Consider the following 11,932-nt stretch of genomic DNA (forward strand, 5'->3'; position numbering starts at 1 on the left):
TGTGTATGTATAATCAACTGGAATCCAGATACTGAATGTCATATACAGAAAAGGAGCTGGCACACCATAAATTAAGATTATTCATTTTTCCTCCCCAATACATACTCACAATGAAGAGGGATGAGCAATCTAGACTAGGAATTTTCAAACATTTTCAGGCCACAAGACCTATTAATTACAAAAAAAAAGATCCCAAACTCCTGATCAGGAGGAGGCAAAGCTCTAGCGATAGAAAACTATCTGCATTGAAAAGAATTCTCCCACAATTCTACCAAATTATCTCTGCACTCTGCAGTTCTATGAAGCACAATCTAAACACGGCCCCCCTCCTTCCTGGCGATTTAAAACCAGTATACCTCAACCTCAGCCACTTTTAGTTGTGTGGACTTCAACTCCCAGAATTCCCCAGCCAGCATGCTGGTTGGAGAATTCTGGAAGCTGAAATCCACATGTAGTCCTCGACTTACGGCCACAATTGAGCCCAAAATTTCTGTTGCTAACAGAGAGGTTTGTTAAGTGAGTTTTGCCCTCCCCCCTTACCACCTTTCTTGCCACAGTTGTTGAGTGCAGTGGTTAAATTAGTAACACTGTTAAGTGAATCTGGCTTCTGACTTTGCTTGTCGGAAGGCCTCAAAAGGCAAACCACATGATCCTGGGGCACTGCAACCGTCATAAATATGAGTTAGTTGCCACACATCCAGATTTTGATCCTGTAACTACAATGGTTGCAAGTGTGAAAAATGGTCATAAGTCACTCTTTCCATTGCCATTGTAACTTTGAATGGTTCCTAAATGAACTGTTGGTAAGTCGAGGACTACTGAGAGCATTTGCACGAAGACAAATTCCTTGTGTCTCCAATCACACTTGGCCAATAAAGAATTCTATTCTGTTCTGTTCCGTTCCATTCTATTCTGTACTTTAAAGCTGCTGAGTTTGATTTAGCCTCTCCTCTGCAAACAGCCTGCGGAATCTAGAAATCCCTAGAGATCTGATAGGAAACCGACCCCCTGAGCCACTTCTCCGTACGTCCATTTTACATAATGCGAAAATCAATGGAGTTATAAACGGAAAACCTTCCGGGCAGCGACTTGAAATCTCAGCAAAGCGCTGCCAGAGGGCGGGAGGGGGTCGGGCAGGCCCGACATGGTTGGGGGGTGGGCGGGGAGAGGATTTGTAGCCTCTTTCCGTTTAAAGTCCTCTCATTGGACGAGCAGCCCGTCGTGTGGCGAGTGGTTTTTCAAAGTTGGACAGACGAAGACGGAGCAGTGCCCCGCCCCTCCCCGCAGTCATGGATGGATCGTAAGCGGTTGCTCGCACCCACTCTACTTCGCCTATTAATAATCAATTAACCGTTAATCAATAATCAGATTCATGTTAATTGCTTATTTAGTATCCTATGACAATCACTGTTGCATCTTATGATTTATGACGGTAGTGTTTATGATTGTAATCATGATTTATCACTTGTTGCTTGTATGTATACTGAGAGCTTATGCACTGGAGACAAATTCCTTGCGTGTCCAATCACACTTGGCCAATAAAGAATTCTACAAGCATGCAAGTGTATTCGATTGCTGTGGCTTTCTTAGTCATCTGCAGGGCAGTTGATTTAAGAGCACGTCGTCCTCCAGATCCTCCTTTTTACCTTCTCACCTGGTTCCTCTCCTTGCGTTTCCTTACCTTTTTTGCAACGCGGTTCTTTCGGGTGTGTTAGGGAGAAAGGGCGTGAGAATCCGCTGACGGCTAAGCTAAACTATCGCGGCTCTCAGACCGCAGGAGTATCACCAGCTTTCTGCAGCGGGTAGCATTCTTGCTTTTAGGGAACTCGCTACCGTAATAGATGTAATACAGCGGCATCTCAATAATAGCCACATTAGGCCTTGGAAAGCGGCGCTGTACGCCAGTCGAATGGAGCTCCTTTTTAATCCCACGCTTTTCAGTGGTCTTTCTCTTTCTGTGAGTTTCCATAAAAATCGCAGCTGCAAACTTTCCAGATTTCAAACTTACTCCAAAAATCCTCCTTAAATTGAGCTTGTCTGCTGGTTGTTTGATGGAATGCACCCTTTGGCAGAAATACCACAATGTGGTTTTGCTGTTACAGGATCTTGATTTGGAGGGTGTTTTTATGCAGCTTTCAGAGATCAACCATAAAATTAGCTAGTTAGATTCATACTGGAAAGTTACTTCAGGTATCCCTCAACTTAGAGCCATTTGTTTAGTGGCTGTTCAAATTTACAATGGTAGTGAAAAGGATGACTTACAACCAGCCTTTGCACTTATAACTTTCACAGCAATCCTACAATCACCTGATCAAAATTTGGATTTTTGGCAACTGGTGTGTATTGACAACGATTGCAGCATCCTGAGGTCATGTGATCACAATTTGTGACCTTTCCTGCTGGCTTTCCCCAAGCAAGTCAATGGCCAGATTTGCTTAACGATCATGTGATTCACATAACAAGTTCAGTAAATTCACTGAACTATGACAAAAATAAAATTGGATTCAATTCGTTTAGCAACTGCCTTGCTTGGCAATGGAAATTCTGGTCCCAATTGTGGTGATATATGTCAAAACTACCTATATTCCTCAGAGAAATAGCACACTTTCAATTCATGTCTAAGCCTCCTTGTATAACTTTTCTATTTTTATTACTGTGATGTGTGACTGCTAATAAAATATCAGTCTGATGACAACATAGAATCCTTTTAATGCAAATTATAATTTTTAGTTTGTGTGTGTGAATTTCAGGTTAACCCTGGTGCAATCTTATTTCATGACATGCTGGTTTCAAAATACTAATTCTACTAAATGTGCCCCTTCCTAAGGACTGGCCAGTTTAGTTGGGGAAACAGGATGGGGTATGCAACTTCAGCAAACAGATCCTAGGAATTAATACAAATTGCAGGTTTCAGAAGGATATTTTTAATACATTTCAATATTTTGCAATACATGCATGGGAAGGTTTTACACAGGGTAGGGGTGCTGCCTTTTGTAATTTTTTTTTCCCCTGTAGCTACCGTACTCCCTCCCAAGAACACTATCATGCAGCCATGGTGCTCTCTGGAGTTGGTGATGCCCTTGGATATCGCAACCAGCGCTGGGAATACTGTACTTCGGGGCCCCAGATTCACCAAGAGCTGCAGGAAATGGGGGGACTTGGCAAGATCCGTGTAGCCCTTCCAGATTGGCCAGTCAGCGATGACACTGTGCTGCACCTGGCAACTGCTGAGGCCCTTGCCACAGGTGAGCAGTTGGAAGCAATGAGAAGCCTTGTGGTCTTGTTTTGCAAATTTTGGTTCCCGTCCCCAAATAATACTTCTCTCATGTGGTGCTTTATAGGAGTTGGTGGTTTATTCAATTTATTAAATAGTCTTGGTAAAATGTTACCAGGTGCATCTGTCTCCTATCTTAGAGGGCCCTGCAGGACTTATCCAATAGTAGCAACTCCAGCTTTTTAACCAGCAATGGCAATAGGTCACCATTTTAAATTCTTGCCTGATGTTATAAAAATTAAGCAGTATTCAAGCTCGTTAGTACTCAGCTAGGCAAATAGCAGGAAATACTAGGGTTATAGCTTAGATTAGTGTTTCTTAACCTCAGCTACTTTGACATTGTTGGACTTCAATTCCCAGATTTCCCCAGCCAGCAGGGGAATTCTGGGAGTTGAAGTTCACCCTTTTAAAAATTGCTGAGGTTGAGAACTACTGACTAAATCAGGGTCCCCAACTCTCAGGCCGCAGCCCACTGCTGGGCTGTGGCCTATTTGCAAACAGGCAGTAGGCCAGCAAACACAGGTGCATGCATGCAGCTCGACTTGCAGTCATCCTGTGTGTGCATGCATGTATGCTCATGCAAGTCAAGCTGGGCGCATGTGCATGCCAGCCCACCATTCACACAGCCCACTTCCCCTCCCCCCCAGCTGGGCTGCCAAGCTGCAAAAGTTGGTGACCACTGACCTAGATGACTGGAAGTCAAAGATAATAGTGGCAGACTACTCCTGTTCTGTTACCAATTAGTCAAAACAGTCATGAAATCAATAGGAACAGTAGCTACCTGGATTATAGGACATAAACAGACATTTCTAGGATGCTGGCTTGCAACTAGTGCTACAAGCCTTCTGAATTTAGATTTTGGGATTATAGAATGATTTCATTTTTTTAGTTCTTTATTCAATTTTGTATATCTGTCTCTCAACATTTGTGTCTCTGGGTAGCTCACATCATTTTTGGATACTCACATTCTTGAGGTGGGTGATTCAAGATGGTGTTGAGGTATGAAGGCTCATATTCTTAGCAGTGGTAACACAAATGTTTTTCTCAACAACCTTTCCTAATTGGATGCAGTAAAGCTTGGTTGCCGGACAAGTTTTATCTCTACAATCAGCATAGTCAGCAAGAAAAATATTAGAGGAAAAGGGATCCTTCAGAAGATCCCTGCATATAGGAGTTTTGAGTAAGTTTCTATTGGAGATAAACTGAATCAAAAGAAGGACAAGAGCAAAGTAGATTGTAATCTCAGATTTGAAAATAAAAATTGTTCTCTTGTGTTTCCCATCTTTTTTGCATAGGGAAGACTGGGGAACCCTTGTTCCAGGAGCTGGCAAGATGCTATGTAGAGGCCATGAAAGATATGGAGGGAAGAAAACCTGGACCCACCAGTATTCTGGGTAATACACAACCTATTTATTTTTGTATGTTTTAAGTACAGATAGTCCTTGACTTAAAACCATTCAGTTAATGATTGTTCAAAGTTACAAGATCACTGAAAAGAGTGACTTATGACTGGCCCTCATATTTATGACCAGTCATATGATCAAAATCCAGGCATTTGACAACCAGCATGTATTTATGACAGTTGCAGCATCCCAGGGTCATGTGATTGCCATTTGTGACTTTCCCAGCTGGCTTCCAACAAGCAAACACAATGGAAAAAACAGGATTCACTTAACAACTTGGAAAGTTCAGTTCTGACAGACAGACCACACTTACTATCTTCACATTGTAAATGCCACTATACATTATGTTGCATTAAAGTTACAAAACTAGCAGCTCTTTGAGTTAAGTCTAATTTTTTAAGAAGGCATGTTCAAAATTCCAGGGTTGCTCTTTCTTGTAGTAAAATAGTATAACAGAATCTTGAAACCTATCAGTGTTTCTTCCTACCCCAATGTTTTTCAACCTTGGCAACTTTAAGATGTTTTGACTTCAGCTCCTGGAATTCAACAACATGTCTGGTTAGTGAATTCTTGGAACTGAAATCCAGAAACCTTGTGTTCTACATGACCTTGTGGCGAACAAATTTCATCTGGGTTTATTTTGAATTCTTCACACTTTCTTCTTCTTTAATTCATTTCTCCTTTTTTCCCTTAATAGCTTGCTCATTCCTTCCCCTTTCCCACAGTTAGTTCTAAATTTCTTTAAGCAGAGTTGAATGACACCCTAAGGTTACATAGCAAATGTATTGTAGTAAATAGAGTAACAGAATCTTGAAACCTATCAGTGTTTCTCTTTACCCCGTTATTTTTCAACCTTGGCAACCAACGTTAATATGTTTTGACTTCAGCTCCTGGAATTCAACAACATGTCTGGTTAGTGAATTCTTGGAACTGAAGTCCAGCTATCTTGAAGTTGCCAAGGTTGAGAAAGACTGTTCAATGTGATCTTGTGGCAAACAAAATCTGGATTTATTTTGAATTTCTCACACTTTCCTCTTATTTTCTGCCTTACAAATTTATTCCTTCTTTCTTCCCTGGATCATTCTAAATCAATATGCTTATATGAATATGTAAGAAACTAGACCATTTGAACGACCAATCAATAAGAGAACCAATCAGCTGCTCAAAATTTAAATATAGCTCCAAACGAACAACCAATCACACAACCAACCTGCTGATGATGTTACCTGACCTAATCTGATAACAAAATGTTCAGAAACTAAACTGAAACAAGCTTAGAGAGCAAACCACTGCCTAAATCAAAAACCCGAGCTACAAGTATTTTCTATTGTTTCAAGGTAGCCATACACAAATCTTTCACTTTGTACCAAAACCTTTACTGTTTTGTTTTTTAAATGAATATGTTCAGGACAAAGGATGTCTAACTGAAAATCCAATGTCATTTGGCCAATAAACTTTTCAGTGTGCTATTTCCCCCCCCCCCCCACCTCCTTCTAGGAACATCTCAGTTACATCCAGGAGAGCCAGGTGGATATCACATTCCCTTCAACTCTAACGCAACCGGTTGTGGTGCAGCTATGAGGTCCATGTGCATTGGGCTTAGGTAATACATGCGGGAGAAGAAAATACATGCAAAGTAGCAATGGCAGAATGATCAAAAGTCAACACAAGATCATCCTGATTCCCAGCCAATATCTCCTCCAGGTATCCTCATCCTTCTGATCTCAACACCTTGATCCAAGTCAGCATAGAAAGTGGAAGAATGACACATCACCACCCCACAGGTAAAAAGACATATGGGGCCATTGTTGCATGACTGACCGGTCTCAAGGAAAGTAAAAATAAAACAAGGTTATGTTTATGCTGGGCAGCTTTTCTACAATACAGAAAAATTGCCCTGTGGTTGGGCCTGCAGTAGTAACACAGGTTGGGCACAGAGGTGGTATTCAGCAGGTTCTGACCATTTATGGAAAACCGGTAGTGGAAATTTTGAGTAGTTCAGAGAACCGGCAAAAACCACCTCTGACTGGAGATTTTACAGTATCCTTCCCCTACCACGCCCACCAAGCCACCCCCACAGAACCGGTAGTAAAAAAAATTGAATCCCACCACTGGTTGAGCAGGTCCATAAAGCAGAATGTAGTGGTAGAGTCTAAAGCAGTACAATTGACTTTTTTGAGGTGTAGATTAAGGACCTGTTGATGTGTTGTTGGAATTTTCTGAGATTTGGTGTTGCTAAACATGAGTGATTGTTATTGTGTTGATGATATCACAAATACTGAATAATACATATTTTTCCTATCTTCATTGGTGTAATCTGAATGGGATTTCTAAAATAAATAGGGCCAAGCCACTTTCCCCCAAATTATTGTTGGAAAAATTCTGTTTGAGCTTGTTCCTAATATGTAAAATCCTAGGAAAATCAGACAATTTCTATGTGAATCTTCTTTTAGAGATTTGAAACCCTCCTTCACTTGTGCAGTAGCCAAACTCTGTGTTGCCACAATGAAAATAAGGCAAACTTGGTCTCAGGAATAAATGCTTTTGTTTTATTCATCAATTCAACTTTCAATCAATCAGTTTTTATTATAGTCATAGACCAGAATGATCAATTCAGCTTTATTATATCTTAGTTTTCTTGTTTTAGGCAATGTTGAATTGAATTGAATTCTTTAGTGTCATTGTATGTATATACACAGTACACATACAACAAAATTCACATAACACCCAGAGACCAGTCTCAACATGCACACACAAACGACAATCCCCAAACACCTCCCCACCCGCCAAAATTCCCCGCCTCCTAAAAACACACAACAGACCAAGTAATTTCCATATAACATACCAAGTAATATTGTCCAACAGCTTGCTGATGGTGATATTTAAGTTCATTGTTAAGTGCAATTATAGCTCTGGGATAAAAACTATTCAGAAAATGTGTGGTCCGAGTTTCAATTGTTCTGTATCTTCTGCCAGAAAGCAACAATTCATAAAGATTGTAAACGGGATGGGAAGAGATTCTGAGAATGTTGTGCATCTTCCTCAAATAGCGAGATGCGAAGATGTCATCCAGGGCTGGTAGCTGGAGCCCAATGATATTCTGGGCAGTTTTAATGATTCTCTGTAGAGCTTTTTTGTCTGCTACAGAGCTGCTCCGATATGTCAGGACACCCTTAAATGGTGCTGCGGTAGTAGGACAGAAGTAGATACTGAGATAGATTTATCTTTCTGAGCATTCCCAGGAACTACAGCCTCTTCTGTGGCTTTACAAGCATGTTAGCATATAGTAAAATATGTATTTTACTCCATAGATTGTAATATTTTAGATGCACTGTTTACACTTGCACTATTAATTAACATACCAGCACAGAAACATAGTATAGTTTCTATGAAATTTCTTGTCCTATGAAAATCCTTTGGGGATGAGCTTAGCTATATTGTCTGTTTCCCATTCTCTCCTTACTCGTTTGGTGCTAGGATTTTTTGTGAAACATCTTGACACACCCATTATCAAAGCCAACAAGCCAACACTTACCTGCTCTTATCTATGTGGCCACCAGAAGTGGAAAACAATTCGACAGCACATAATCATAGTAACCTATGTTACCCTTTTATTACAGAGACCCTTGTTATGTTCATATTTTATTTCACCTGTTTGATTTTACTTTTGTGTTGCATGTTTGGCTGGTCATTGAACAAAGTTGTTATACAGGCCTTACCTTTGGGAGCTTGGGGTAAATTTCAGTAATTCAATAAAAGGGGGGAAAGTGGGGGTCTATAGAGTCCTGAAAGGTATGTCCTTTCTCTACTTCCTCTGTTTAGGCTATCTGGGATCTCTGGCTTCAGCCCTCTTCACTGCATATGCTGTCCAGGGACTGCCCCTTGAGCTCTGGGGACCTGGGTTGCTGAAGACTCTGCCCGTTGCCCTGGAATACATCCAGGCTGCTGGGATTGAGACTGAAGCCAATGTAGCTGCTTGGTCCTATTTCCAAGAGAAATGGGAATGGTAAGTAGTTGGGGCAAGAGAAGGAACAAGGAATTCAGGGCTTTTGATTAAAGCTGGGAGCAATAGAATAGGAGATGAGCAGTTCAGAAATGTGATAATAGATTAGATAGATAGATAGATAGATAGATAGATAGATAGATAGATAGATAGATAGATAGATAGATAGATAAGTAGGTAGATAGGCAGATAGATAGACAGACAGACTACATAGACAGATAGACAGACAGATTAGATAGGTAGGTAGACAGGTAGGCAGATAGAAAAATAGATAGATGATAGATAGATAGATAGATAGATAGATAGATAGATAGATAGATAGATAGATAGATAGATAGATAGATAGACAGACAGACAAGATAGAAAGATAGATAGATAGATGATGATGATGATAGATAGATAGATAGATAGATAGATAGATAGATAGATAGATAGATTAGATAGGTAAGTAGGTAGGTAGGCAGATAGATAGATTAGATAGATTAGATAGGTAAGTAGGTAGGTAGGCAGATACATAGACAGACAGACTACATAGACAGACAGACAGACAGATTAGATAGGTAGGTGGGTAGGTAGGTAGATAGATAGATAGATAGATAGATAGATAGATAGATAGATAGATAGATAGATAGATAGATAGATGATAGATAGATAGATAGATGAATAATAGACAGACAGAAGCAATTTGAAGATTTTTTTTTTTAGGATCTACTTTCCCAACTTGGGGAATCCTCTGGGGATATTCCAACTAATATGGAGGAAGGGAGAAATCACCTCCTAGTTCCCTGGTTTACACGATTTTTCAGGACTCTTATGTTCCTTCATGCTTGTAGCTGCTGTGTAAGGTTATCTACCAGCAAAGGGTCAAAGTTCATTAGTGTGATAATAACTAATGATAATATAATGATATATAATGATAATAACACATTCACGCCTTTACCCCGAGCCAAGCAGGTGAAATATTGTGTGTTCACTGCTTTGAGTTATTTATAAAAATAATAAAGGCAGGATATAAATAAGTTTTCAGATACAATTCAAGGTGCTGGTTACCAACTACAGTCCCTTCTAAATCCTACCTGCATTTATCTCTATCTGCCCCATGAGATCCAGCAGGGTGTCTATGTGTCTTTCAGGAAACAAAGTCATTAAGTGGGACTCAGGAAGTGTAGTTCTCTGTCCGAACAACACCTGCTGTTTGGAACAGCATATTCATTTCCCAAATTCCAGATATTCTGAACCTATCGGCCTTCCACTTATTCCCCCCCCCACACACACACACACAAATATTGGGCCAGAGGTTAAAAGTCCGCTTGAGAATGGTTTGAAGATTGGATTATGTCTGTGGAGATTCTCAGTTATCCATGCCATGGTTGTCCCAAAGTGCTTTTTCACAAGGCAAGTGGAGCCAGAGGATGCCTTTTTTTTAGTATGAAAGATAAATATGCGGGAAAACTAGTGTTTAAGAAACAATGGCACTCTTTATTGTCTGTTTTGAATGGCTGGTTCTTCCACAGTGAACTTGCAGAGTTGCTCCGCTTCAGCGGAGCAGTTCTTTTTTTCCCTTCTCCTTCTCCTTCTCCTTCCTCCCCCTCCCCCCCCCTCCTCCTCCTCCTGGCAGTCCAAGAGCATCCAGCTCAGAGGAGCAAAAGAGTTGATTTCAAAGGCCCCCTCCTTTTCCCAGGGAGGTTTCTAGAACTGTGGAGAATCTGTAGCAGAGTTCAAGGAATCGGCTACAGCCCAGGAACTTCTGCCAGGAAAAAAAGAGTCCAGATGCCGTTTGAAAAAGCACTTTGGGGGAAGATTGGATTATGTTTACTGTTCATGCTATATTGTGCTGTGCTTTGTCCTTTTGTTTACCTTGTTTTTCAGCCCTATGCCATCCTCTCAGAATCCCTGTTTGTGAGGTAGACAGCCATATAACTAGAATAAATAAACGTAACTGAATTATCCCACATCTAGGTACCTCTCAGAACGGGGTCTCACTGATGGCCGGGGCCCAGCTAGATTTCCTCCGGCCTACGGTCCCGCCGAGCGAGATGTCATCTACAAAACCTTCAGCCTGGATGGGTGGGCTGGGCGGAGCGGCCACGATGCCCCCATGATTGCCTATGATGCCCTCTTGGGTGCCGGGAGCAGCTGGGAGCAGCTCTGTGGACAGTCCATGTTCCATGGTGGTGAGTGGCAACCTCCCCTGTAAAATGCCTGATCCTAGAACTGACTCACGCTGTGCTGTTCCAATCACACACACACACACACACACACACACAGGTGTTATGAGTCCTTATTAAGGCTTCCGAGCCTGAATTAGTATTCCTTTGTGCCAGCACCAGCTCAATCCCGAAGGGTTCCAGAGGCTACTCACAAGAAGCTAACGCTAGTCCTCAAGGCCAAGGCAAGTCCAGTCCACCAGGGAAAAACAAATCCCTAAGGCGAGGACAAAACAAAGCAAGTCCCCGGGGCAAAGACAAGGCCAAGGCAAATCCCCGGGGCAGAGGGCATGGCAAGAACACACAGCAAGGAAATAGACGTGTTGTTCCCAGCATCATTTCATTCCCCTTACTGAGCTAAATAACTGCTCCTGGTGCAGTTTTTTTTTTCCGTCAAGAGCGGAAGGCTGCCTCCTCATGAGTAACCTAGATGACCTTTGTGCCTGCCTCCTCTTAGCCCTATGTGTTATCTGATCTAGAGGAGGAGGTAGTTCTTCTTAATCTCCACTAACCAGTTGGGTGCCCTCTCTACCCAAAGCCTCTGGGCTTCCTATCTGCAGCTATGCCTCTCCTGTCTCTAATTCAGCCGGCTGCTTGCTTGTCCGGCTATTCCCGTGTTTAGCCCCTCCACTCCTGACTCATGGCTCTCTGCTGCTAGCTCATCCTTGTCTGAACTAGCATCTGGAGAGGCGTCTGGGGAAGCATCCAGGGAATGCATCACAGCCACTCATAATCTTTTCTTTTTTCTGTATGTTTCTCTTGTCCTCCAGGGGACAGTGACTCCACAGGGGTGATCGCAGCTTGCTGCTGGGGCCTTACATACGGTCTCCAAGACATCCCATCTGGAAATCACACGGAACTGGAATACCGAGACAGGATGGTCTCTGCAGCCAACTCTCTCTTTCGCCTGGCATGGGAGCGGAGGTCTGTTTGAGAAGCCGTTCCCATATCTAACATCCTCAATTCCTGGGAAGGCATAAGTTGAAAACTTGCAATGGATTGAAAACTGCTGCTTTCAAAATAAATTGTAGCTGTATTCTGACTC

General features: G+C 41.8%; 1 protein-coding gene across 2 annotated transcripts; it reads left to right on the plus strand.

Annotated features, from left to right (window-relative positions):
* The first annotated feature begins 984 nt into the window (after nt 1–984).
* LOC113418573 (ADP-ribosylhydrolase ARH1-like) lies at nt 985–11,932 on the plus strand. Of its 2 annotated transcripts, XM_026677526.2 has the most exons (8): nt 985–1,300; nt 3,016–3,245; nt 4,570–4,668; nt 6,175–6,280; nt 6,382–6,461; nt 8,500–8,683; nt 10,640–10,854; nt 11,658–11,932. In XM_026677526.2, the coding sequence occupies exons 1-8, from the start codon at nt 1,290–1,292 to the stop codon at nt 11,819–11,821; spliced, it is 1,089 nt and encodes a 362-aa protein (XP_026533311.1). In that variant the 5' UTR covers nt 985–1,289; the 3' UTR covers nt 11,822–11,932. The 2 variants fall into 2 exon arrangements, with proteins under 2 accessions (XP_026533311.1, XP_087803050.1); XM_087946924.1 differs by lacking the exons at nt 6,175–6,280; nt 6,382–6,461.

This window comes from Notechis scutatus, chromosome Z (assembly GCF_049901735.1).
Source record: "Notechis scutatus isolate UNSWTSFEM ecotype Mainland chromosome Z, rNotScu1.2, whole genome shotgun sequence".
Lineage (NCBI taxonomy): Eukaryota > Metazoa > Chordata > Lepidosauria > Squamata > Elapidae > Notechis > Notechis scutatus.

Coding starts and splice junctions, on each gene's coding strand:
- LOC113418573 (XM_026677526.2), top strand. Junction 6,462..8,499: donor GACACATCACCACCCCACAG/GTAAAAAGACAT, acceptor TCCTCTGTTTAG/GCTATCTGGGATCTCTGGCT. Junction 8,684..10,639: donor TTCCAAGAGAAATGGGAATG/GTAAGTAGTTGG, acceptor TCCCACATCTAG/GTACCTCTCAGAACGGGGTC.